The following is a 27,858-nucleotide window of genomic DNA, read 5'->3' on the forward strand; positions in this document are numbered from 1 at the left end:
CACGCCACGCGGCTCAGCTCGCAGCCTCATTGCTCACGCTCAGCTCGCGGCCTCATTGCTCACGCTCAGCTCGCGGCCTCATTGCTCACGCCACGCGGCTCAGCTCGCAGCCTCATTGCTCACTCGACGCGGCTCAGCTCGCGGCCTCATTGCTCACGCTCAGCACGCGGCCTCATTGCTCACGCCACGCGGCTCAGCTCGCAGCCTCATTGCTCATGCTCAGCTCGCGGCCTCATTGCTCACGCTCAGCTCGCGGCCTCATTGCTCACGCCACGCGGCTCAGGTCGCGGCCTCATTGCTCACGCTCAGCTCGCAGCCTCATTGCTCACGCTCAGCTCACGGCCTCATTGCTCATGCTCAGCTCGCGGCCTCATTGCTCACGCCACGCGGCTCAGCTCGCAGCCTCATTGCTCACGCTCAGCTCGCGGCCTCATTGCTCACGCTCAGCTCGCGGCCTCATTGCTCAGGCTCAGCTCGCGGCCTCATTGCTCACGCTCAGCTCGCGGCCTCATTGCTCACGCTCAGCTCGCGGCCTCTTTACTCACGCCATGCGGCTCAGCTTGCGGCCTCATTGCTCACGCTCAGCTCGCGGCCTCATTGCTCAGGCTCAGCTCGCGGCCTCATTGCTCACGCTCAGCTCGCGGCCTCATTGCTCACGCTCAGCACGCGGCCTCATTGCTCACGATCAGCTCGCGGCCTCAATACTCACGCAACGCGGCTCAGCTCGCGGCCTTATTGCTTTTTCGACGAGGCTCAGCTCGCGGCCTCATTGCTCACGCTCAGCTCGCGGCCTCATTGCTCACGCTCAGCTCGCGGCCTCATTGCTCATGCCACATGGCTCAGCTCGCGGCCTCATTGCTCAAGCTTAGCTCGCGGCCTCATTGCTCACGCTCAGCTCGCGGCCTCATTGCTCACGCTCAGCTCGCGGCCTCATTGCTCACACTCAGCTCGCGGCCTCATTGCTCATGCCACACGGCTCAGCTCGCGGCCTCATTGCTCACGCTCTGCTCGCGGCCTCATTGCTCACGCTCTGCTCGCGGCCTCATTGCTCACGCTCTGCTCGCGGCCTCATTGCTCACGCCACGCGGCTCAGCTCGCGGCCTCATTGCTCACGCGACGCGGCTCAGCTCGCGGCCTCATTGCTCACGCGACGCGGCTCAGTTCGCGGCCTCATTGCTCACGCTCAGCTCGCGGCCTCATTGCTCACACTCAGCTCGCGGCCTCATTGCTCACGCCACATGGCTCAGCTCGCGGCCTCATTGCTCAAGCTTAGCTCGCGGCCTCATTGCTCACGCTCAGCTCGCGGCCTCATTGCTCACGCTCAGCTCGCGGCCTCATTGCTCACACTCAGCTCGCGGCCTCATTGCTCATGCCACACGGCTCAGCTCGCGGCCTCATTGCTCACGCTCTGCTCGCGGCCTCATTGCTCACGCTCTGCTCGCGGCCTCATTGCTCACGCTCTGCTCGCGGCCTCATTGCTCACGCCACGCGGCTCAGCTCGCGGCCTCATTGCTCACGCGACGCGGCTCAGCTCGCGGCCTCATTGCTCACGCGACGCGGCTCAGTTCGCGGCCTCATTGCTCACGCTCAGCTCGCGGCCTCATTGCTCACACTCAGCTCGCGGCCTCATTGCTCACGCCACGCGGCTCAGCTCGCGGCCTCATTGCTCACGCTCAGCTCGCGGCCTCATTGCTCACGCCACGCGGCTCAGCTCGCGGCCTCATTGCTCACGCTCAGCTCGCGGCCTCATTGCTCACGCTCAGCTCGCGGCCTCATTGCTCACGCCACGCGGCTCAGCTCGCGGCCTCATTGCTCATTCGACGAGGCTCAGCTCATGCCACACGGCTCAGCTCGCGGCCTCATTGCTCAAGCTTAGCTCGCGGCCTCATTGCTCACGCGACGCGGCTCAGCTCGCGGCCTCATTGCTCACACTCAGCTCGCGGCTTCATTGCTCATGCTCAGCTCGCGGCCTCATTGCTCACACTCAGCTCGCGGCCTCATAGCTCACGCCACGCGGCTCAGCTCGCGGCCTCATTGCTCACTCGACGCGGCTCAGCTCGCGGCCTCATTGCTCATGCTCAGCTCGCAGCCTCATTGCTCACCTCACGCAGCTCAGCACGCGGCCTCAATGCTCACGCGACGTGGCTCAGCTCGCGGCCTTATTGCTTTTTCGACGAGGCTCAGCTCGCGGCCTCATTGCTCACGCTCAGCTCGCGGCCTCATTGCTCACGCTCAGCTCGCGGTCTCATTGCTCACGCTCAGCTCGCGGTCTCATTGCTCACGCTCAGCTCGCGGCCTCATTGCTCACGCTCAGCTCGCGGCCTCATTGCTCATGCCACACGGCTCAGCTCGCGGCCTCATTGCTCAAACTTAGCTCGCGGCCTCATTGCTCACGTCACGCAGCTCAGCTCGCGGCCTCATTGCTCACACTCAGCTCGCGGCTTCATTGCTCACGCTCAGCTCGCGGCTTCATTGCTCACGCTCAGCTCGCGGCCTCATTGCTCACGCTCAGCTCGCGGCCTCATTGCTCACGCCACGCGGCTCAGCTCGCGGCCTCATTGCTCACTCGACGCGGCTCAGCTCGCGGCCTCATTGCTCATGCTCAGCTCACAGCCTCATTGCTCACGTCACGCAGCTCAGCACGCGGCCTCAATGCTCACGCGACGTGGCTCAGCTCGCGGCCTTATTGCTTTTTCGACGAGGCTCAGCTCGCGGCCTCATTGCTCACGCTCAGCTCGCGGCCTCATTGCTCACGCTCAGCTCGCGGCCTCATTGCTCACGCTCAGCTCGCGGCCTCATTGCTCACTCGACGCGGCTCAGCTCGCGGCCTCATTGCTCACGCTCAGCTCGCGGCCTCATTGCTCACTCGACGCGGCTCAGCTCGCGGCCTCATTGCTCACGCTCAGCTCGCGGCCTCATTGCTCACGCTCAGCTCGCGGCCTCATTGCTCACGCTCAGCTCGCGGCCTCATTGCTCACGCCACGCGGCTCAGCTCGCGGCCTCATTGCTCACTCGACGCGGCTCAGCTCGCGGCCTCATTGCTCATGCTCAGCTCGCAGCCTCATTGCTCACGTCACGCAGCTCAGCACGCGGCCTCATTGCTCACGATCAGCTCGCGGCCTCAATGCTCACGCGACGCGGCTCAGCTCGCGGCCTTATTGCTTTTTCGACGAGGCTCAGCTCGCGGCCTCATTGCTCACGCCACACGGCTCAGCTCGCGGCCTCATTGCTCACGCTCAGCTCGCGGCCTCATTGCTCATGCTCAGCTCACGGCCTCATTGCTCACGCCACGCGGCTCAGCTCGCGGCCTCATTGCTCACGCTCAGCTCGCGGCCTCATTGCTCACGCCAAGCGGCTCATTGCTCATGCCACGCGGCTCAGCTCGTGGCGTCATTTCTCACGCTCTACTCGCGGCCTCATTGCTCACGCTCTGCTCGCGGCCTCATTGCTCACGCTCTGCTCGCGGCCTCATTGTTCACGCTCTGCTCGCGGCCTCATTGCTCACGCCACGCGGCTCAGCTCGCGGCCTCATTGCTCACGCGACGCGGCTCAGCTCGCGGCTTCATTGCTCACGCTCAGCTCGCGGCCTCATTGCTCACACTCAGCTCGCGGCCTCATTGCTCACGCCACGCGGCTCAGCTCGCGGCCTCATTGCTCACGCCACGCGGCTCAGCTCGCGGCTTCATTGCTCACGCTCAGCTCGCGGCCTCATTGCTCACACTCAGCTCGCGGCCTCATTGCTCACGCCACGCGGCTCAGCTCGCGGCCTCATTGCTCACGCTCAGCTCGCAGCCTCATTGCTCACGCTCAGCTCGCGGCCTCATTGCTCACACCACGCGGCTCAGCTCGCGGCCTCATTGCTCACGCTCAGCTCGCGGCCTCATTGCTCACGCCACGCGGCTCAGCTCGCGGCCTCATTGCTCATTCGACGAGGCTCAGCTCATGCCACACGGCTCAGCTCGCGGCCTCATTGCTCAAGCTTAGCTCGCGGCCTCATTGCTCACGCCACGCGGCTCAGCTCGCGGCCTCATTGCTCACGCGACGCGGCTCAGCTCGCGGCTTCATTGCTCACGCTCAGCTCGCGGCCTCATTGCTCACACTCAGCTCGCGGCCTCATTGCTCACGCCACGCGGCTCAGCTCGCGGCCTCATTGCTCACGCTCAGCTCGCAGCCTCATTGCTCACGCTCAGCTCGCGGCCTCATTGCTCACGCTCAGCTCGCGGCCTCATAGCTCACGCCACGCGGCTCAGCTCGCGGCCTCATTGCTCACTCGACGCGGCTCAGCTCGCGGCCTCATTGCTCATGCTCAGCTCGCAGCCTCATTGCTCACCTCACGCAGCTCAGCACGCGGCCTCAATGCTCACGCGACGTGGCTCAGCTCGCGGCCTTATTGCTTTTTCGACGAGGCTCAGCTCGCGGCCTCATTGCTCACGCTCAGCTCGCGGCCTCATTGCTCACGCTCAGCTCGCGGCCTCATTGCTCATGCCACACGGCTCAGCTCGCGGCCTCATTGCTCAAGCTTAGCTCGCGGCCTCATTGCTCACTCGACGCGGCTCAGCTCGCGGCCTCATTGCTCACGCTCAGCTCGCGGCCTCATTGCTCACGCTCAGCTCGCGGCCTCATTGCTCACGCCACGCGGCTCAGCTCGCGGCCTCATTGCTCACTCGACGCGGCTCAGCTCGCGGCCTCATTGCTCATGCTCAGCTCGCAGCCTCATTGCTCACGTCACGCAGCTCAGCACGCGGCCTCATTGCTCACGATCAGCTCGCGGCCTCAATGCTCACGCGACGCGGCTCAGCTCGCGGCCTTATTGCTTTTTCGACGAGGCTCAGCTCGCGGCCTCATTGCTCACGCCACACGGCTCAGCTCGCGGCCTCATTGCTCACGCTCAGCTCGCGGCCTCATTGCTCACGCTCAGCTCACGGCCTCATTGCTCACGCCACGCGGCTCAGCTCGCGGCCTCATTGCTCACGCTCAGCTCGCGGCCTCATTGCTCACGCTCAGCTCGCGGCCTCATTGCTCACGCTCAGCTCGCGGCCTCATTGCTCACGCCACGCGGCTCAGCTCGCGGCCTCATTGCTCACGCTCAGCTCGCGGCCTCATTGCTCACGCTCAGCTCGCGGCCTCATTGCTCACGCCACGCGGCTCAGCTCGCGGCCTCATTGCTCATTCGACGAGGCTCAGCTCGCTGCCTCATTGCTCATGCCACACGGCTCAGCTCGCGGCCTCATTGCTCACGCTCAGCTAGCGGCCTCATTGCTCAAGCTTAGCTCGCGGCCTCATTGCTCACGTCACGCAGCTCAGCTTGCGGCCTCATTGCTCATGCTCAGCTCGCGGCCTCATTGCTCACTCGACGCGGCTCAGCTCGCGGCCTCATTGCTCACACTCAGCTCGCGGCCTCATTGCTCACGCCACGCAGCTCAGCTCGCGGCCTCATTGCTCGCGCTCAGCTTGCGGCCTCATTGCTCACGCCACGCGGCCTCATTGCTCGCGCTCAGCTCGCGGCCTCATTGCTCGCGCTCAGCTCGCGGCCTCATTGCTCACGCCACGCGGCCTCATTGCTCGCGCTCAGCTCGCGGCCTCATTGCTCACGCTCTGCTCGCGGCCTCATTGCTCACGCCAAGCGGCTCATTGCTCATGCCACGCGGCTCAGCTCGCGGCCTCATTGCTCACGCTCTGCTCGCGGCCTCATTGCTCACGCTCTGCTCGCGGCCTCATTGCTCACGCCACACGGCTCAGCTCGCGCCTCATTGCTCACGCTCAGCTCGCGGCCTCATTGCTCACGCTCAGCTCGCGGCCTCATTGCTCACGCCACACGGCTCAGCTTGCGCCTCATTGCTCACGCTCAGCTCGCGGCCTCATTGCTCACGCTCAGCTCGCGGCCTCATTGCTCACGCCACGCGGCTCAGCTCGCGCCTCATTGCTCACGCAATCCACCTTAACTCTAACAAGTTATTCGGCTAAGCAAAAAATCTTGCTTCGTGAAGTACCTCTAATTTCATCCCTATTGAAAATTTGTGGGTTACGCTTAAAAGCCGGGTCCAATTCTGCAAAGGAGAGTGGTCAAATTTTTAGCCCGAATTATGCCAGAACCTTGCTAATGACTACCAAAATATTATGGTTGATGCCTGTTTTACTTGTGTATGTAAACTTGTGACTACCACTAATATTTGTTTTTGTAAAGGGCTCAAAGGGGTCAAAACTAAGAAGGAGACAAAGTAACTAAGAGAACAAAATGATCTACAAAGGGAAACTAGCTGCACGGGAACAGGCAGGAATCAAAAACAGCAGAAACCACTGGCAACAAGAACATCAGCAGCAACAAGAACATCAGCAGCAACAAGAACATCAGCAGCAACAAGAACATGATCATCATCAGCAATAGCAGTAGCAGCAACAAGAACATGATCATCATCAGCAATAGCAGTAGCAACAGCAAAAACAACAGCAGCAAAATATACAACAGACCTACAACAATGACTCCACCAGAAACAGGGCAGGATCGGGAAGTTAAATACAGAGAGCTAACAAGGATAATGCAGGACAGGTGAGAACAATTCACAAGGGCTGGGAAAACAGACAACAGGTGAGATGAGTAATTGAATCAAGGAACTCAGAATTAAAAGGGAAACTAAGAACTGACAAAGAAATATGGAAATAGAATCTAAACATGGGGGGGAATAAGGCAGGTAAAACAGAACCAAGGCAAAACAAATAACCAAAACAGAATACAAGTCAGGAAACATAGGAACTAGAAATACAAATGAAACACTAGGAAAAGAAAATCCACAAAAAAGATAAAGAGAAGGAGCGGGATTTGAATACAGGACAGAGGAGTAAGTGGCCACACAGCAGTCAGGGAGCAGGGGAAACACACTTAAGACTACGGGGGGGGGGGGTACCAGGATGGACACCTGCTGGCCAAACCGGGAGAAGATACCAAAGACTTGGGCAAACAGGCGCTGACCCTGACACATTGTGCCCTATATGACCCCTAGACTCATTTCAAACCCTAAATTTAATGCCACACCAAACCCTAATTCTAGCTGTCACCCTACTCTATACCACCTATAATAGTAACCTTAACCACATCCGTAATGCCAAGTGTATCCTAGACTTTTACCATAATACCAGCCCAAACACTACTGTCAGCCCAAATACTCGAGTACAAAATGAGGACTCTTAACAGCAAACACGAAATAAGCACTTTATACGGTCACCACACTGTTTGGGGGGCTGCCAAATTTTACATCCTCTGAGTTGCACTGACCCAGGTAAAAACAGATCTATTATTGCTTTTATTTTTTATCATCATATTTTACTATCTTAGCTTATTTTAATTATTTAAATGTATTTTATATTATAATTCTTCATATTAGGTCTTTCCTTTTTGACTAATAAAAATACGGGAGGAATCCACTGAAATATAGGGACAGCAAGTCCATGCACACAATGTTGGGGTCGGTTAGGACCCCGTGATATTGCAGCTGCTAAGTAAAATCGCTAATTACTAAGGCGCGACAGCGGCGCCCTAGACATTCACCATCTCCAACTGAACTTTTCTAAGACTAAGCAAAACATCTGGTACTCAATCAGCTGAAATACCCAGATGCTACAACTTCGTCTGTCTTCATTGCCTCCACATAGGTGCTTGCAACATGATTAGTGGAAACGGCACCTACCGGCATTCGATCCGTCTATGGTCAGCATGCCCACCTCATCTGCTGATCCTAATGTCTTCTGTTTGAGTCTGATGTCCCGGTCCAGTCATGGATATATCCCCTAGCGCAGCTCACATAATTTTTCCATCTTCATCCGAAGCGTTTAAAACTACGAAGTCTAGTATTCAGTTAGCCCAAACGCTACAATGATACACCGTACCTTGTCTATCTTCACTGGCTCTCTGTAGATGCTGGCATCAAGTTCAGAGCAATGGAATGGCAACCAACTATAACTACGTTCAACCACCTACTGTACATCCTGTCCTTCTGTGGCCAGAAGACCGTGTGATGCAGAGGTTCTAGAACTGCGTCAGAACAGCTGCCCGTCATATCGCGATAAAACCCCGATAGCCAATGAGAAACGGGATTACGTAAGTATATGATAAACGTGCAAAACAAATACGTTACACCGCCCTTTCAAATAAAAACAGAAATGCAGTCAACATATACGTTTATTTTACCACGGACTGCTTTGACCACGCAATTATTAACTAACGATAAACATGGGTCGCTTAGAGATTCACAAAAAAAGCTGTACTAACCCGTAAAAGTAATTTTAGTAGCAGCAGCTAGTCGCCTTACTAATCGTTACTTCCCACTTATTTTCATCTATTTACTATTTTGCATAAAAAGAGAGATCGGTATCATTTAAAACTAAACATCCAATCAGAATCCCCCGGTCCCACTCTGTGTTCCGGTGTCTCGTATTTCCCAAGTCCCGTATTTCTTTAGATTGACAGTAGCATCTCTACTCCTACTAATAGTAATTGTTCTGTTATCAGTGTATTTTATTCTAATTAACTCAGTGTGTTAACTGTGAAAGTTTATTCCTTTGCTCTTTTCACGCCCAGTTCAAAACAACGCATCTGCGAATCGGTCCTTGTTTAATGATGTCATGGATAGGAGCCCATATTGTTGTAGTTACGACGTACACGTCTTTTACAGCTTGTTAGTCTTTGAAGGGATTATTTGTATCGTAGCGCCGGGTGGGTGCATGTCCCAGCATGCCCCGCGCGCAAGTTGTGAATAGCCCTTGTTGTGTCGTTATTGTTAATGTTACGGGTTACAATTCCTTATTGTTGCGCGTGTGTTTACCTGTGTCTTGTGTGTACCCTGTCCGATCCTCGTGTGTAATTAGCTCATGTAAATCTCCCAAAGTGTATGCGTCTTGCAGTTCGGCGTCTGACAACCTTGTGTTTCCTGTATGTAATTGGTCGGGTGCGTTTTGGGTGTATGGTGTAGTTCTTTTCAGGGCGGCTGATATAGAGCGTGTTCTCTCCGGGCGGCTAGTCTCCGTGTTTCTCTCTGCTCCTACGATGCCTCGTTACCCCCGACCTCACATTATGTAATTTCAACTGCACGTTGTATTTTTATTAATAAGCACATTCTGAGTATCTGCAAAATTGTTTATTTAATACGAATGCTTTTTTTTGTAAAGATACTGTACCAAATAGCATCGTGGTTAACAAGCTTGATTTCTACCCTAATAGTGCCTTGATTGTTGTTGCCTATCATTTTATAGACATTGTATGCTTATTTCTCAGTCTTACCCTTCAACTGGTGTCAGTAAAGGATTGAATTCAGACCTTTTCAATGTGGTCCTTGGAGAGGAGTTTAATCTGACTGTCGACTCCAGCAAGGCACTGGATGTAAATCTTTCAAAAATGTATATGTCTACGCCGCTGAAATGAGCCTTGCATATTGTGAGTTGAACCGAAATCATCTCGGTGAATTTCAATTTGGTATTTGTAAAGCTGGCCTAGCCAGCCATGCAAAAAGGCTAAACTTCTTAATTAACTGTATGCAGTTCTATAATCTTCAGCTTTCTCACTTTTGACATGAATTTACTTACATTAATTAATTAAGCTACATATCACCCATTCATGCTTCCTAGCTTTTCCAGCACTGGAATGAAAATGATGCAAAACTTAAAGCAGATGTTCAGTGAACAGCTGTTGCCATCCCACCAGCAGGGGGCAGGGCTGCCCTTCATCATATCAAGCAATGCAGTGTGAGGCTTCCTATGCAGCTTGCGTGCTCCCTCCCTCTCCCCCTTGGCTTTGTTCAGCCATTTACTTTGTGTTTCTGTGGCTGTGTGTTTTGCTTCTTTCAACTGGTTTTAGGATCTAAACTGGTCAAAGACCATGGTGCGGCTGCTTAAGAAAGCTCACCAAAGCTTATTAATCTGCTATATAGCTGCGTGCTTTGGCAGTTGCACTGGACAGGACAGACAGGCACTGCAGTGGGTGATCATGTTAGCCCAGAAAATTGCAGTGTTAGGTCTCCCTTCACTGCAGGACATCTGTGACAGGAGAATCTGCAGATGGGCCAGCAGCATTGTCAGCAGTCTCACCCACCTCACCCAACAAATCGTCACTCTCATGAAACCTGTACAGGAGTGTTAATACCACAACACCCAGACTCCAGAACCATCTGTACCCCCAGGCCAACAGAAGGATCAAGAACTGCCAGCTGTGCCCCCACCCCAGGCACTATGGCAATGGTCACCCAGTTCACTGCACTCTGCACTTTACATGCACTTGCACCTGCTTTTTATACTGGACTGATAAGCACCAGTCACTTCATGTAACAGTTTCTTCTTTCCTACGGTCCTCATATCCATATATATTGTCATGTGCAGTTTGTTTGCTGGATTGATAGAAGCAGCCACTTTGCACTGCACATTCCGATTCCATACCCATATCTATACTTTACATTGTTATGTATAGTTACTGTATGTGTGCATGTCTGTGTTACCTTGGTAACTACATGTATTTGTTTTATTCAGTTTTGTTATGGATGTGTGTCTTTTATATGCTTATCTACTATATCCTTGTCTGTTTTCATTTTTCTTTTTTGCAGCATTTGGAGGAGAAAACAAAATACAAATCTCATTGTTTCCTGTACGTATGACAACAACTTGCTTGAATATGACAGTTTTTCATTAGTTTCATTCTGTGTTTGGCTCTTTGTTCTTTTCTCTTGTCTTTTTGCTCTCCTCCACTGGCCTCGGCCCTAGGGTCCCTTGTTCCTTACCCTGCGTGGCCATGGAACCGCAAAGTCTCTTAGCCAGGCCAGACCTGCATTACGAAGGACTATCTTAATAAACAAACTGCTCCATCTCTCTGGCTAATTAATTGGCCTGCTTCGCTGCACCAAAGCGGTTTGGGAATAAAGACACTGAGTTCCATCACAAGCGACTCTCTGAGTGAGTGGAGTCTTTGGCTCTGTAGCCCTTCGTGATGGTGTCTGTATCTCATGGCCTGCTGTTCCCTTGCAGGCTGCTCTTTCAGTGTAGACACATGGCCCTCATATAGATTCATGCTAGAATGCCATGCAGGGATTTTTATTTATCCGTTCTACACGTATAAGAAGATAGACCCATATTTTCCAAATATCGCTGAGTTTTTGTGAGTTGCGTCCAGTTTTTCCAGGATACTCTCGACAGCCCAAACTTCCAGCAAACACTGTCCCTCTGCTGTACAGCAAAGTGATTCCTTGTTATCATGTCTGTTAAATATTTAATCTGTACTCGTAATTTTTTTATCCTCGATGTAGTTTTGGGGGGAAAAAATGACATTATCTGTGCATCCTACCTGATCCATTCCTTCCGAGTCCTGCTCATGTAATGTGAATTCAGGTGTTTCATTCAGACGCATTGCCAAAAGCCTTGCAGTTTGGTTTACAATTATTTGTGAAATAATGTGTCGTTCTGAAGATCTCAGTGAATTCTAGCCTGCTATTGTCATGGGATACCTCCTTTGCAACAAGTCAGTTTGTGAAATTCTTTTCCTACTACATATTTCACAGTCATCTGTAAGTGGTATTATTACAAAGTGAAAGCGTTTAGGAACAGAAACCTACCCACAAAGTGGCAGGCCATGTGAAGTAACTAAGTGTGAAGTGTAGCATATTGTGTAAAAATTGCTAATGCTTTGTCGACTCGGTAACTTCATAGTTCCAAACTTTCTCTGGCATTAACTCCTGCACAAACGCTGTGCACTGGGAGATTCAGGAAATGGGCTTCCATGGCTGAGCAGCTGTATGCAAGCCTCACATCACCAAGCGCAATGCCAAGGGTTGGATGGAGTGGTGTAAAGCACACCACCACTGGACTGTGGAGCAGTGGAAACGTGTTATGTGGAGTGACGAATCATGCATCTCCGTCTTATGGATGAGTCTGTATTTCCGTTTAAATAATGTATGGGTATACTGTTAGAATTACATATATACACACTATCAAAAACACCTGTGAATGAGTCTAATTTAGTTGGTCACAAAGGCAGATTAAACCTGTGGAAGCAAAACTAAAACATACTATCGCCCATTATAGAGTGACCCATTGTCTTTGTAACTGAGTAATCACAGTTAAGTGCAATTAACCATAATGAAACTGCACACAGATACATTAAAGGTAAATGTAATTTACTATGATGAAAAGCTTCCAAAATGCCCATTGTGCTTCAGCGTTTCTCCTTTTCTCCAGTCGTCGACAGGTCCTGTGTTTATTAGGTGATCTGTGATGTAGGAGATCCTGAGAATGGCTGCCGCTCCAAGGATGATTGGCAGGTGGCTTTTCCCAGGAACAGTGGGCTGGAAACATCTGGGATCTGGAGTGAAGATAGAAACAGTGGAAGGGAACAAGCAGAGGGTGTGGGGGGGACGAGCAGAGGGTGTGGGGAGGAACAAGACTGCAGGGCAAGTTAAAGTTTATTGGAACACAGGAGAGCAACATGCCCTTGATATGATGCTTAATAAATAGACAATAAATTATACACAAATACATAATAAGACTAATGATTTTTATGTGTGTCGTTTAAATCAGTGATTCCCAACCGGGGGTACGTGTACCCCTAGTGGTACGCGAGCACATTACAGGGGGTACGTGGAAAAAATTTTTATATTTAATTTCCCTGATGATGGGTAAATATTATCAGCCATTCCATTAGCTGTGCCCTGGTATAGAAAGAAAATCTATCTGGGATGTGTTGCTTAATGAATTAAATGTTCAAGTTATGGAGATTTAATAAAATGTTTTAAATTTGATAATCAGTTGTACGTTCTACTTTTATTGAATCATCAACACATTTGACAAAGGGGGTACTTGTGGTATGAGAAAATCTCTCAGGGGGTACACAATTCAAAAAAGGTTGGGAAACACTGGTTTAAATGAAATGAAATCAAATTAACTTATCTGGGGATTTTGGTAATTCTGACACTAAAGAAAAATAATACTAAAAAGAGCAGCTTAAAAATTTACTTAAAATATGCATTTTTCTCTTAATAAACGTTAAACATTATCATTAAACATTCCACACATCCATCCATCCATCCATCCATTTTCCAAACCGCTTATACTACTGGGTCGCGGGGGGTCCGGAGCCTATCCCGGAAGCACATTCCACACATCCATCCATCCATCCATCCATTTTCCAAACCGCTTATACTACTGGGTCGCGGGGGGTCCGGAGCCTATCCCGGAAGCACATTCCACACATACATAACAAAATTTATCTGAATTGATACTTCCTGATGCTGTTATAATTATTTTATTGTCCCAAAACACTCACATCATCAGCAGAATAACCACAATTTTATCATCTTCTTTTTATCCGTCTGGCTCTTCTCTGTCTTCAGAACTTCAGAGGTTCACTTTAATATAATTACTTATCACCATTTCAACGTCTTCTATCTCCACCCGACACACATCCATCTACATCGGCAGTTTCCTCCTGACCGCCTTTGATATTTACAACCTCCACCAGTACATCACTTATTATTAATATTTGCATTATGGCTACATCTCTCACCACACCCTCAATAATTACTTCCCTTACTTCTACCCCCACAATCCCAACATTTCCATCTCCAGAATTTACTTCTGCAAGCCCAAACTGACGCACTTGGACTTGCAAAGCCTCCACCTTCACATTTCCTTTAGTATCCTCCACCTTAACCACCTTCACATTCACCTCCACCTCACCTTGCTTCCCATTGCCTCCATTTTGCACTTTATTAATGCATACATTCACCTCTTTCTCCTCCACCTGTACCCTAGATATCGCCCCCACATGTCTTTCCCTCTCTGCCACCTCCACCTTTTCCCCACTAATCCCACCCTTTACCTCACCTACCCCCTGACTGGTCCTATTCTTCCTGACCTTATTCTTTTTGTGAAGGTAATACGTCTTGTAAATTTCCCACTCTTCAGGTGTCAGGCCATAATTGTTCTGAAGTCTCAGAGAAAATGCCAGCATTGCCATTTACTCTCACACCCTCCCCTCCCTTACACCAGTCAGTCACACTTCCCAGTCCCCCATCAGAAACAGGTGCTTCTCTTTCTAAAATAAATGAGAGTCTGATCTGTATGATGTTTCTGCATAACAATAACAAGCATCTGCTGATGTTGTTCTTCCTATGGTTTGCGATTCAGAATACCCCAATACAGATGATGTACTTGCTGCCGCCTGCTGACCATCTTGAAATGTGTCAGTTCAGTCAATCAGTTTTATGAGCCAAGTACACATGTATACAAAGATTGTGACATGGTGTATTTGATCCAAATAACATAAAAACAAAAGCTAAGGTTAAGGGGGGCGAAGAGGGGATAAGTTATGAAGATAAGCAAAACAAATTATGTCATTTAAATAAATTTAAGCATAGACTGATGTGGCCAGATACAGTTGCCCAGTGGCAGAGTGCGGATCAGGTGTTAAGCAGTGCAGTCACTCGTGGGAGGAAGTTGTTCTTGTGTCTTGGTGTTGTGGTTCAGATGGACCAGAACCGTCTCCTAGAGGAGAGAACTTGGAAGAGTTCATGGCCGGGGTGGGAGGGGTCGGTGATGATCTCGCCAGGTCACCTTTGTGTTCTTGGGGTGAGGCTGCAGCCAATGAGCTTCTCTGCCACTCGGATGACACGCTGCAGCCTCCCAATGTCTTATATAAATTTTTTAAGATTAATTGTTCTGACTATTATTAGGAAAATAGTGATACTTAATGGGGAGTCTTATGTTTACCGCTACATTAACACCATGTGCCTCATCTACAATAATATAACCTGAATGTATTATTCTGCGTTCAAGCAGCTAATCTGCTGAATATGTTTCATTATTCTTAGTTTACTTTCAGAAATGACTTTATCTTAGGAATCTTTACTTACTGACAGGTCCTTTGGCATGTGATGAAGAAGGAGGGAATAATGATAAACTGAGGTAAGCATTCACCAGCATTAACAGCAGTGTGGGGGTCCAGCTAGCAGCATTTACAGCAGTGTGGGGGTCCAGCTGGCAGCATTTACAGCAGTGTGGGGGTCCAGCTAGCAGCATTTACAGCAGTGTGGGGGTCCAGCTAGCAGCATTTACAGCAGTGTGGGGGTCCATCTAGCAGCATTAACAGCAGTATGAGGGTCCAGCTAGCAGCATTTACAGCAGTGTGGGGGTCCAGCTAGCAGCATTTACAGCAGTGTGGGGGTCCAGCTAGCAGCATTTACAGTAGTGCGGGGGTCCAGCTAGCAGCATTTACAGCAGTGTGGGGGTCCAGCTAGCAGCATTTACAGTAGTGCGGGGGTCCAGCTAGCAGCATTTACAGCAGTGTGGGGGTCCATTTAGCAGCATTTACAGTAGTGTGGGGGTCCAGATAGCAGCATTTACAGCAGTGTGGGGGTCCAGGTAGCAACATTAGCAGTGTGGGGGTCCAGGTAGCAGCATTAACAGCAGTGTGAGGGTCCAGCTAGCAGCATTAACAGCAGTGTGAGGGTCCAGCTAGCAGCATTTACAGCAGTGTGGGGGTCCAGCTAGCAGCATTTACAGTAGTGTGGGGGTCCAGGTAGCAGCATTAACAGCAGTGTGGGGGTCCAGCTAGCAGCATTTACAGTAGTGTGGGGGTCCAGGTAGCAGCATTTACAGTAGTGTGGGGGTCCAGGTAGCAGCATTAACAGCAGTGTGGGGGTACAGTTAGCAGCATTTACAGCAGTGTGGGGGTCCAGTTAGCAGTATTTACAGCAGTGTGGGGGTCCAGGTAGCAGCATTTACAGCAGTGTGGGGGTCCAGGTAGCAGCATTTACAGCAGTGTGGGGGTCCAGGTAGCAACATTAACAGCAGTGTGGGGGTCCAGCTAGCAGCATTTACAGCAGTGTGGGGGTCCAGCTAGCAGCATTTACAGCAGTGTGGGGGTCCAGCTAGCAGCATTTACAGAAGTGTGGGGGTCCAGTTAGCAGTATTTAGAGCAGTGTGGGGGTCCAGCTAGCAGCATTTACAGCAGTGTGGGGGTCCAGCTAGCAACATTTACAGCAGTGTGGGGGTCCAGCTAGCAGTATTTAGAGCAGTGTGGGGGTCCAGCTAGCAGCATTTACAGCAGTGTGGGGGTCCAGCTAGCAACATTTACAGCAGTGTGGGGGTCCAGGTAGCAGCATTTACAACAGTGTGGGGGTCCAGGTAGCAGCATTTACAGCAGTGTGGGGGTCCAGTTAGCAGCATTTACAGCAGTGTGGGGGTCCAGTTAGCAGTATTTACAGCAGTGTGGGGGTCCAGCTAGCAGCATTTACAGTAGTGTGGGGGTCCAGGTAGCAACATTTACAGCAGTGTGGGGGTCCAGCTGGCAGCATTTACAGCAGTATGGGGGTCCAGCTAGCAGAATTAACAGCAGTGTGGGGGTCCAGCTAGCAGCATTAACAGCAGTGTGGGGGTCCAGCTAGCAGCATTTACAGCAGTGTGGGGGTCCAGCTAGCAGCATTTACAGCAGTGTGGGGGTCCAGCTAGCAGCATTTGCAGCAGTATGAGGGTCCAGCTAGCAGCATTAACAGCAGTTTGGGGGTCCAGCTAGCAGCATTAACAGTAGTGTGGGGGTCCAGCTAGCAGCATTAACAGCAGTGTGGGGGTCCAGCTAGCAGCATTAACAGCAGTTTGGGGGTCCAGTTAGCAGCATTAACAGCAGTGTGGGGGTCCAGCTAGCAGCATTTACCTGGTCACACAGTCGTGGAAAACTTTCCCTTGTCTTTATCAGAATAAAGATTGGATTTTTGATTTTAAACTTATTCATGAATTTTTACATTTTTTTTACTTGTAAAATACATGAGGCAGCATCCCATCCAGGGTGAACCCCTGCCTTGTGGCCTGTGCTGCTGGCGACAGACTGCAGGCCTGTTTGGATTTTACAGAAAAGTGTAGCATATTATGTAATAATCATAGTAAAGCTGGCAATTAAAATTCTCCAGCTATTCTCATGCTCTTTGTTATTGTCTCCTGTTCCTCACATGTATCCTGTGTAACAGTACAGATTTGGGTGTGCCATGTTGTTATAAAGCATGTCACACTTTACTCTTCAAATCCAGCCTCTTATTCACCTCCTTGGTCCAGCTCTCTCTGCATGTAGGACTGGGCTTATTGGTGCTGCTGTTGATGGTTATAATTCTGTCACAGTAAATTCACTGCCTTGTTCTTCAGGTTTAAATGTGATACGTGTGACTGACAGACACACTGATGTATTATATGTCTGACAGGTGGGAGCAGGTTCTGGATGCTGTACTGAAAGCTGGGACTGGTGTGTTTTATCTGATCTGCACCATCATCGCCATTCAGCTGCACTGGAGCTCGTAGAAATATATGTGTTTTTACTTTAATAAGTCCATTGTTTTCTTCTCCAAAATGTAAGATAAAATGGAATGCCGAGAATAATTTATCGAGATGAGGTTGCGTATTTATTTAGAGGAGAGACTTCTTGTAAAACTCCGCGCTCCACAGCAGCTGCAGCCAGACTCTCTTGGGAAAGACTGAAGTTCTCCCGCACTCTAGGGAGAAGACTTCACTGTTACCTCTCCATTAATCTCCTTTAATGATAGGTCTCCTGCCCACGATTACGGGGGTGCGTTCATGACATTCGGTGAGTACAATATCCTTCCCGTATTTGATGTAGTTAATTTCCTTTCTCGATGCACGGTGATCATGTAATTCTGCCCGATCGTTTATATAGTACTTTTCTGCACTATGTTATGTTCACGTAACTTTATATTACACTGGACTACACGCATATGTTAGAAGAATGCCCTCGGAGGGTCATACACGCAAATTCATTCGTGATCCTGTGGCGTTATCTAATGGCTATATGGTCTAACTATCGTAGTTAGGTCCACACTAAAGTAATGTTTAGTAATTGTTTTTCTCGATTGTATTCATTTTAGAACCACCCCCACACGGAGTTATTTCAGCTACTGTTTACATAATGAGAAACATACTGGATTGGCCTGTGCACACTGGTTCGTTATTGTACTGCTAACTGCTGCATCGAAGAAGTAAACTTAATGAAAGACATCATCCCTGGCTGTGCTCTGACCAGCACTCTTCTGCGAGCCCCATCCCTAAACCACAAGTTAGTTTAATCCTCCTACATCCTAACAAAAGGGATCACATTATTATTACTTTTCCTCCCCATTGCATCTGAGCTCCTTGATCATCACCATGGGTGAGAGTTACAGTAAGGAAAAGGAAGACATCATGATCTCAGGGATGTTCAGTATAGCTGAGACATATGGTGTGATTCCTGATATTACCATCGACGGCTCCTTACTCATGTACTCAGGACTGAATTCAACAGCTGTACTAGAACAGCACAGTTCTCAGATGGTTACCGACCTGGTGAGCAAAGTTCCAGACTTATTGACCAACCTGGGCTCCTCTTTATCTGCTTTCGAACTTGTACCAAACGCAGTTGGATTGGGCGCGTTGATCATCTCCTTCCTATTAGACCTCACGGTCAGTTCTTTGATCAAGGTTCCCGAGGACAGCCCCCTAAACATGATGCAGCGGGTCTTCACTGAGGAAAAGGCCTCGGGGGTCAGAGACTCCATGGACGAGTACCTGAAACGCCTCCACAAATATGTGTGGGAACCAGAACAGGCGCTAGAAGAGAACAAATGTCTGGAGAAACAGCTGAGCGAGCAGATGACCCGTCTGAGTGACTCCATGTTGAAGGACGGCCAAATGAGCTCCCGTGCCATGAAGATCTGGACTAACGGCATGGCATTCCATGCGCAGATGCTAATCCATGAGGCGCGGCTCATAATGGCAGGATATGGATCAAAGCAAGAAAAGAACCTTGACGTTCGAGTAGCAACATGGTGGACCTTTATCAAAATGACTTGGAGGACTTGTTAAAGGAGTACAAGAGCTATAAACGCACTAACATGCTCTTGTGTAACACACAGGAGGTGAATAACATTCATGCTGGTCAAATTTCCCGACAGTGTCATGTTTATGATTATGAGCTTAATATTTATGATGGTCATTTTCTGCAAACATTTTGTTTCACAATATTACATCAACACCTACATCAACTACATGTTTAGCAACTGGTACGTTGTTATCCTCACATAAATGAATGTAGTCCGTAATGCAGGTCACATTGCTGTCGATGTCCTCTCCATGGTCATCACAAAGTTCTTCCCACATAGTAGATTCAAAACAATCCTTTAGAGCCTCCTTGCTCTCCTTCGACTATCTTTGCACTGAACCGGTGACTACTGGCTCTCTGCGCACCAGGGGCTCATACACATGCCCTAATGTTTCGGTATGCCCTACTCGGTATGCGCTAATCAGTATGCCCTAATCTGTGTTCAGAAATAAATGGCTGAATTTGGTTTATCCACTAGAGGGCAGGCATGTACAGGAGATTACCTAATGATGTATTTCATACAACAGGAAAGTGCTGCAGAAGAGAGACCAGTGAGGAATGAATAAAGATCAGACAGATCCACCATCTGAGGGAAATACAGTGAAGCCATGAAGCATAATAAGGTTAAATGCATTTATTTTCACATAAGTAGCTCAATTTTGTTTATCCACTAGAGGGCAGCCACACATTGGAGATCCCTAATAAAGGGATCCGATGGTTCAGGAAAGAGCTGCAGAGGAGGGACCCAGGAATGCCAGTGAGGAATGGATAAAGAGCAGACAGATCCACCATCAGTCCATAAAACATAGTATTTAAATAGATTTTCAACACACCGCAGTGTGAAAGCTTATAATTGTTGTCTTTTTATGATTGATGAACTTTCAAAAACTGAATAAAATCTCACGTTTGATTATAAAGTGACCCTTCACTCTGTCCTGTGATTGATGTATGTGAACATAGAGAAACGTGGACGTTATGGTGAATCAGGAAGTGCGTGTCAGTCCCCACAGATCTGAGATCAGTGAGACATACATCAGGCTCCTCAGACAATCCTCTTCATCCTCTGATTGGTCTCCAGGTGAAAATCACTTACCCTGGGATGATTGTATTTTCACTTCCTGTTTGTAATGACTAACAGCCACACATCCTAGGAAAATGTGTAAATTGACTATAATTTGATAGCATGGAGTCTTTCTGACCGTACAGGATAGTGCGATCAGTTCCAAAAAGGGCTTAAGGTAAGTCCCAAAGCAAACCAAGAGCGCCATCTAGTGGGGTCCAAAAAATACCCACATGGTTCGTTCTGGCCGTCACTAATACTCACATATCTCAATACCTCCATATCTGTACCTGTAATCGGAGTGAGATTAATAAGCTTGCAATTGGCTGGAACTGCTATTAGAATCAGGAGTGCCAGAATTTAGAATATGTTTTCTTAAGAATTTAAGGATAAAGCATGAAGGATGTTTTACTGTCATACTGCCAAACCATGTTCATGAAGGGAACGGAATGAAGTATTCAGGTCCGATATAGGTAACAATGATAAAATAGAAATGAAATCCAAAACAATAATACAATGGATAAAATAAGGTAACTATTGCAGCAATGTAACCTGACATGTAACACTGACGATTTATAGCAGTGCTGTACCATGGATGAGAATTAAGAGAAAGGGCCAAAGTGCGGAAATTACAACTGCAGTGATGCCCTGATGTATAAGATAAGATGCAGTCCGATTAATAATTTTTGAATCGAAGGAAGGAGGTCAAAATGTTCATGAGCAGGGAGCGTAGGGTCCCTCATGATACAGGAAGGAGGGCAGACAGTCCATGAGCAGGGAGCGTAGGGTCCCTCATGATACAGGAAGGAGGGCAGACAGTCCATGAGCAGGGTGCGTAGGGTCCCTCAGGATACAGGAAGGAGGACAGACAGTCCATGAGCAGGGTGCGTAGGGTCCCTCAGGATTCAGGATGGAGGGCAGACAGTCCATGAGCAGGGTGCGTAGGGTCCCTCAGGATACAGGATGGAGGGCAGACAGTCCATGAGCAGGGAGCATAGGGTCCCTCATGATACAGGAAGGAGGGCAGACAGTCCATGAGCAGGGTGCGTAGGGTCCCTCAGGATACAGGATGGAGGGCAGACAGTCCATGAGCAGGGAGCGTAGGGTCCCTCATGATACAGGAAGGAGGGCAGACAGTCCATGAGCAGGGTGCGTAGGGTCCCTCAGGATACAGGATGGAGGGCAGACAGTCCATGAGCAGGGTGCGTAGGGTCCCTCAGGATACAGGATGGAGGGCAGACAGTCCATGAGCAGGCTGCGTAGGGTCCCTCAGGATACAGGATGGAGGGCAGACAGTCCATGAGCAGGGTGCGTAGGGTCCCTCATGATACAGGAAGGAGGGCAGACAGTCCATGAGCAGGGTGCGTAGGGTCCCTCATGATACAGGAAGGAGGGCAGACAGTCCATGAGCAGGGAGCGTAGGGTCCCTCAGGATACAGGAAGGAGGGCAGACAGTCCATGAGCAGGGTGCGTAGGGTCCCTCATGATACAGGAAGGAGGGCAGACAGTCCATGAGCAGGGTGCGTAGGGTCCCTCATGATACAGGAAGGAGGGCAGACAGTCCATGAGCAGGGAGCATAGGGTCCCTCATGATACAGGAAGGAGGGCAGACAGTCCATGAGCAGGGTGCGTAGGGTCCCTCATGATACAGGAAGGAGGGCAGACAGTCCATGAGCAGGGTGCGTAGGGTCCCTCATGATACAGGAAGGAGGGCAGACAGTCCATGAGCAGGGTGCGTAGGGTCCCTCAGGATACAGGATGGAGGGCAGAGAGTCCATGAGCAGGGTGCGTAGGGTCCCTCAGGATACAGGATGGAGGGCAGACAGTCCATGAGCAGGGAGCGTAGGGTCCCTCATGATACAGGAAGGAGGGCAGACAGTCCATGAGCAGGGTGCGTAGGGTCCCTCAGGATACAGGATGGAGGGCAGACAGTCCATGAGCAGGGTGCGTAGGGTCCCACAGGATACAGGAAGGAGGGCAGACAGTCCATGAGCAGGGTGCGTAGGGTCCCTCATGATACAGGAAGGAGGGCAGACAGTCCATGAGCAGGGTGCGTAGGGTCCCTCATGATACAGGAAGGAGGGCAGACAGTCCATGAGCAGGGTGCGTAGGGTCCCTCATGATACAGGAAGGAGGGCAGACAGTCCATGAGCAGGGTGCGTAGGGTCCCTCATGATACAGGAAGGAGGGCAGACAGTCCATGAGCAGGGAGCGTAGGGTCCCTCAGGATACAGGAAGGAGGACAGACAGTCCATGAGCAGGGTGCGTAGGGTCCCTCATGATACAGGAAGGAGGGCAGACAGTCCATGAGCAGGGTGCGTAGGGTCCCTCATGATACAGGAAGGAGGGCAGACAGTCCATGAGCAGGGTGCGTAGGGTCCCTCATGATACAGGAAGGAGGGCAGACAGTCCATGAGCAGGGTGCGTAGGGTCCCTCAGGATACAGGAAGGAGGGCAGACAGTCCATGAGCAGGGTGCGTAGGGTCCCTCAGGATACAGGATGGAGGGCAGACAGTCCATGAGCAGGGTGCGTAGGGTCCCTCAGGATACAGGATGGAGGGCAGACAGTCCATGAGCAGGGAGCGTAGGGTCCCTCATGATACAGGAAGGAGGGCAGACAGTCCATGAGCAGGGTGCGTAGGGTCCCTCAGGATACAGGATGGAGGGCAGACAGTCCATGAGCAGGGTGCGTAGGGTCCCTCAGGATACAGGATGGAGGGCAGACAGTCCATGAGCAGGGTGCGTAGGGTCCCTCAGGATACAGGATGGAGGGCAGACAGTCCATGAGCAGGGTGCGTAGGGTCCCACAGGATACAGGAAGGAGGACAGACAGTCCATGAGCAGGGTGCGTAGGGTCCCTCATGATACAGGAAGGAGGACAGACAGTCCATGAGCAGGGTGCGTAGGGTCCCTCATGATACAGGAAGGAGGGCAGACAGTCCATGAGCAGGGTGCGTAGGGTCCATCATGATACAGGAAGGAGGGCAGACAGTCCATGAGCAGGGTGCGTTGGGTCCCTCATGATACAGGAAAGAGGGCAGACAGTCCATGAGCAGGGTGCGTAGGGTCCCTCATGATACAGGAAAGAGGGCAGACAGTCCATGAGCAGGGTGCGTAGGGTCCCTCATGATATAGGAAAGAAGGCAGACAGTCCATGAGCAGGGTGCGTAGGGTCCATCATGACACAGGAAGGAGGACAGACACACATAATAAATGTCATAATAATCACAATGACAGTTAGCTGAAGTGTATATATATATATCAACTGTTTTAAATTGAGTTTAAAAATAATCACATTAAGCTTTTCGCAACCCTCAATAATGTCAATACAACACAATATTGTTCACTAACCTGCACATTTTGTCTGAGAACAAAGCAAAGTTCCAGTGTGACCACAGTGCCGTTGTCAGGGCTATGAGCTTTGTTGGCTTGCCATGTTATCCTTCTGCACTACATCTTTTGGCAGAGTGGCTAGAATTTCTTTGGGCATTGTTACAACACCTTATCATTTACCATCACAGCAGACACACATTTTAAAAATTACCCTAAATACGTTTAGAACTACAAATTAACTTTCTTCTGTAGATTCTTCTTTTTTATATATATATCATAATTCCAACCCTCCTCGTTTATCCGGACTTGGGACCGGCAAAAATGACCCCAAAGACATACTCTGGCCGAGTTACTTATTTTTAATAAGGATTCGCGCATGCGCGGTTAATTTGGTAAACATCTGTTCTGACTGCAGCTGGGCGGGGCTGCTGCGTCTGTCTGTGAGCGCTTTGGGACGGGAGATGATCGCACGGCAGCACCCGCTGTTCGGTGAGAAGAGTAAGAACGATATGTGCTTCCACATCAGAGTCTCCAAAAGAATCCAATAACACCAGAAAAAAAGTCGCTAGATTTGTCGCTAGTCGCTTTCTTGAAAACGAGTTACTAGAGGGGTCTAAGAAGTCGCTGAGTTGGCAACACGGCGTACAAGTACAGCAGCTCCCAGGAAACGCTGAAGTTCTCCCGCGCCCCAGAGAGAAGACTTCGCCGTTACCTCTCCATTAATCTCCTTTAATAATGGCGATTATTACTGCCCACGATTCAGTGAGTAATATCCGTCTTGTATTTGATGTAGTTAATCTCATTTCTGGATGCACGATGTTCATATGATTCTGCCCGATCGTTTATATGGTAGTTTTCTGCACTATGTTATGTTCACGTAACTTTATATTACACTGCTATCCTGTTCGCGGAGATTATAACTTTATTACTGCTGTTATTCGCGTATGTTAGAAGAACGCCCTCGGGGGGTCTTACATGCAAATTCATTCGTGATCCTGTGGCGTTATCTAATGGCTATATGGTCTAACTATCGTAGTTAGGTCCACACTAAAGTAATGTTTAGTAATTGTTTTTCTCGATTGTATTCATTTTAGAACCACCCCCACACGGAGTTATTTCAGCTACTGTTTACATAATGAGAAACATATTGGATTGGCCTGTGCACACTGGTTCGTTATTGTACTGCTAACTGCTGCATCGAAGAAGTAAACTTAATGAAAGACATCATCCCTGGCTGTGCTCTGACCAGCACTCTTCTGCGAACCCCATCCCTAAACCACAAGTTAGTTTAATCCTCCTACATCCTAACAAAAGGGATCACATTATTATTACTTTTCCTCCCCATTGCATCTGAGCTCCTTGATCATCACCATGGGTGAGAGTTACAGTAAGGAAAAGGAAGACATCATGATCTCAGGGATGTTCAGTATAGCTGAGACATATGGTGTGATTCCTGATATTACCATCGACGGCTCCTTACTCATGTACTCAGGACTGAATTCAACAGCTGTACTAGAACAGCACAGTTCTCAGATGGTCAGTGACCTGGTGGGCAAAGTTCTGAACTATATGATCAACCTGGGCTCCTCTTTATCTGCTTTCAAACTTGTACCAAACGCAGTTGGATTGGGCGCGTTGATCATCTCCTTCCTATTAGACCTCATGGTCAGTTCTTCGGTCAGGGTTCCCGAGGACAGCCCACTGAACATGATGCAGCGGGTCTTCGCTGAGGAAAAGGCCTTGGGGGTCAGAGACTCCATGGACGAGTACCTGAAACGCCTCCGCAAGTATGTGTGGGAACCAGAACAGGCGCTAGAAGAGACCAAACGTCTGGAGAAACAGCTGAGCGAGCAGATGACCCGTCTGAGTAACTCCATGCTGAAGGACGGGCAAATGAGCTCCCGCGCCATGAAGATCTGGGTCAACGGCGCAGCGTTCCATGCGCAGATGCTAATCCATGAGGCGCGGCTCATAATGGCAGGATATGGATCAAAGCAAGAAAAGAACCTTGATGTTCGAGTAGCTTCTGTCTGCAGCATGGTGGACCACTATCGAAAGGACTTGGAGGACTTGTTAAAGGAGTACAAGAGCTATAAACGCACTAACATGCTCTTGATGACAAAATATCAAGGCTGTTGGGCGTATTACACTGTTCATTGCATAAACCCAATGTGTTATGTTTATGATAAAGAGCTTGGAATGAGTACAGAGAACAATCCTAGAATTGTCTCGGATAATAATTTTGAGGATACATTTTGTAACGGATCATTGGACGCCTACATCAACTACATGTTTAGCAACTGGGGCCAGATAAAAAAGCTGAACGAGTATTTTACTGTCCTTAATACTAACATAAGGGAACTGATAACACAAAACAGGATTTTTTCCATGAAACATGTGTAGCAAACAGAACACAAGCAGAAGTGTCCTTGACCATGAGCCATGAGCTGTTCCACTACATCAGGTGACATGTCATGTAGCACATTAGAATGGGCTTTGGGACACACCCAAAGAAAAAGCACCGTCCACTTGCTTTTACTGCTGCTTTGTATAACTCACATAGCTAATTTCCACAGTGATAAAGTGATGCGCTTTATAGGAAAAGTAACATGATTATAGTACTGAGAAGCTCTATAGTTTTCATGTAGATTAACAAAAGGGAAAATGTGATGCTTGTTATCATGAAAATTTAACTTGACATCACTCTAACTGCATTTCACATTGCTGAATGAAAATGAAATGTTTTTGTAACTACATTTCCAGCAATTATGGATTGAGGCTTATTACTTGAATGGAACTTATTTAGCGTTTTCGCTGCATATAAACTATACAATTATTAAAGATTACTTACTAAAGTCACCGCATCATTTTGTTTACTCTTATGTAAAGCATTCAGAGTGTATGACACTTTTAAAAATGGATAATTGGTTATTTAAAACAATTTGGAGCCGGGGAGGTGCCAGGAAGAGGATTCGGACCCACTGCACTGAACTGTCAGGCCACAATATTTATAATTGAAAATGTCCTTTTGTCTGGACTTTATATCTAAACCCATGTATGTAACTGAACAAACAAACAAACAAAAATCACTGCACCCACAAAGGCACACATATACACACACATCCGTATATCATACATACAGTATATAACACAAGAGTGGGTACCACTTTACAATAAGGCTCCCTTTTGCCACTTATAAATGGTAGTTACTGTTAATAAAAATAAAACTGTTATAATTAGTTTACAATTGTGTATTCACGATTTACAAAGTGTTACAACTTAATTAATAACTGGGTTATAATCCAGTCATAATCCCTTTCTAAGGGTAGTCTTATTGTAAAGTGGTACCCAAGAGTGTTAGCTAGCTGTATTAAATAAGGTATTCAGAGATCCTCGAGGTCATATCTGACTCTTTTAGGGCAGAGACAGTGTGACGCCCGCTCCGTCCGCTCCTCGTGTGTGCCACGCCCCCTAATTACCCACGTGTGATTTCCTGATCGTGCCCAGTCGTGTCTTGTTTCCTGCTGCCTTGTTTCATGTATTTAAGTTCCTGATTTGTACTAACCCGTGTCTGTCATTGATGTCAGTCTGCGTCCAATGTTCCCGGCTCCCCGAAGCCCGATTAAACCCTCGTTTACCCCGATTCCTGCCTGCTTGTCTATTTTGGATCGCTCGCGCTCCCTGAGCGATCTTCAGTCCAGCCCGTCCTGCATTTCGCGTGACAGACAGGCAGGACTGCAACATTTTTTTTTATAACAGAAATATAGTTTTCGAACCTCACAATTAACAGCCAGTCTAAAATATCAGTTTGTCCTAATCAGCTTCAGTAATTTGCTCTAAACACAACTTTAAAAAAATGAAATAACTAAAATGAGAAATCTATCATTTGTATAATTAAATATTCAATTAATTATTTATAACATTTATTATTCAAGACATTTTTGAATGAGTATTCTAAACCAAACATCACATGAAAGTTATAACTAAAAAGCAGTGTTAATGATATTCTGATGATTCAAGTTCTTTTATTTTGTGGATATCAAAATATTCCAGGCAGCTTTTTCAGGTCACTTCTTTTGACGCCATTTTGACTTGCACTGTTCACTTTTCGGTCCTTTCTATGTGGTGTGAGGCCTCCAGAGACACTCTGCTGATACGCTGACATCCTTCCACTTATCTGTATTTTTCAGTACAGGACTGTCTCAAAAGTGCTAAGAGTGTTGAAGTTTTTGAAATTTCTATATATACATGTAATAAATCTCTGAAATAAATACATGAAAGCAAGGGCATTACAGGTAAAGCAGAGCTTACTGACCTGATGGTTATGCCAAATGGCTAATAAATGCAGTTTGCAGTTCAGTCAACAGGGTGCTGGGGGTGGGCTGTAGGCCCCTAATGTGGGGGCACAGGGGTCAGACCCAGCCTGGCACATCCACTTAGGGTCCGTGTCCAAACTGCTCTTAGCCAATAACTGAGCTGGGTGGAACCTTGTAAATAATTAACCACTCTTCCAAACTTTGATACACTCTTCCACATGTGCACGATCGATTAAATCCTCCAAAATCTCACAAAATGTTTGATA

General features: G+C 48.9%; 2 protein-coding genes and 1 long non-coding RNA gene across 6 annotated transcripts in view; 1 reads left to right on the forward strand and 2 right to left on the reverse strand.

The window, feature by feature from the left end:
- LOC125740089 (polymeric immunoglobulin receptor-like) overlaps positions 1 to 27,858 on the reverse strand; it is a 179,026-nt gene that overhangs the window by 38,627 nt on the left and 112,541 nt on the right. The window lies entirely within an intron of this gene.
- LOC125740093 (uncharacterized) lies at positions 17,819 to 26,131 on the forward strand. Of its 2 annotated transcripts, none has more exons than XM_049010837.1 (2): positions 17,819 to 18,570; positions 25,047 to 26,131. In XM_049010837.1, exons 1-2 carry the CDS (start codon positions 18,172 to 18,174, stop codon positions 25,677 to 25,679), a joined length of 1,032 nt encoding a protein of 343 aa, XP_048866794.1. In that variant the 5' UTR covers positions 17,819 to 18,171; the 3' UTR covers positions 25,680 to 26,131. The 2 variants fall into 2 exon arrangements, with proteins under 2 accessions (XP_048866794.1, XP_048866793.1); XM_049010836.1 differs by lacking the exon at positions 17,819 to 18,570 and adding an exon at positions 23,718 to 24,038 and having other exon boundaries at positions 24,371 to 26,131.
- Positions 27,229 to 27,678, reverse strand: LOC125740104 (uncharacterized). Its single transcript, XR_007397447.1, has 2 exons — positions 27,592 to 27,678; positions 27,229 to 27,453 (listed from the first exon to the last, which is right to left on the reverse strand). It is a non-coding gene; the product is annotated as an uncharacterized LOC125740104 (long non-coding RNA).

The sequence above is a fragment of the Brienomyrus brachyistius genome, chromosome 4 (genome assembly GCF_023856365.1).
Source record: "Brienomyrus brachyistius isolate T26 chromosome 4, BBRACH_0.4, whole genome shotgun sequence".
NCBI lineage: Eukaryota > Metazoa > Chordata > Actinopteri > Osteoglossiformes > Mormyridae > Brienomyrus > Brienomyrus brachyistius.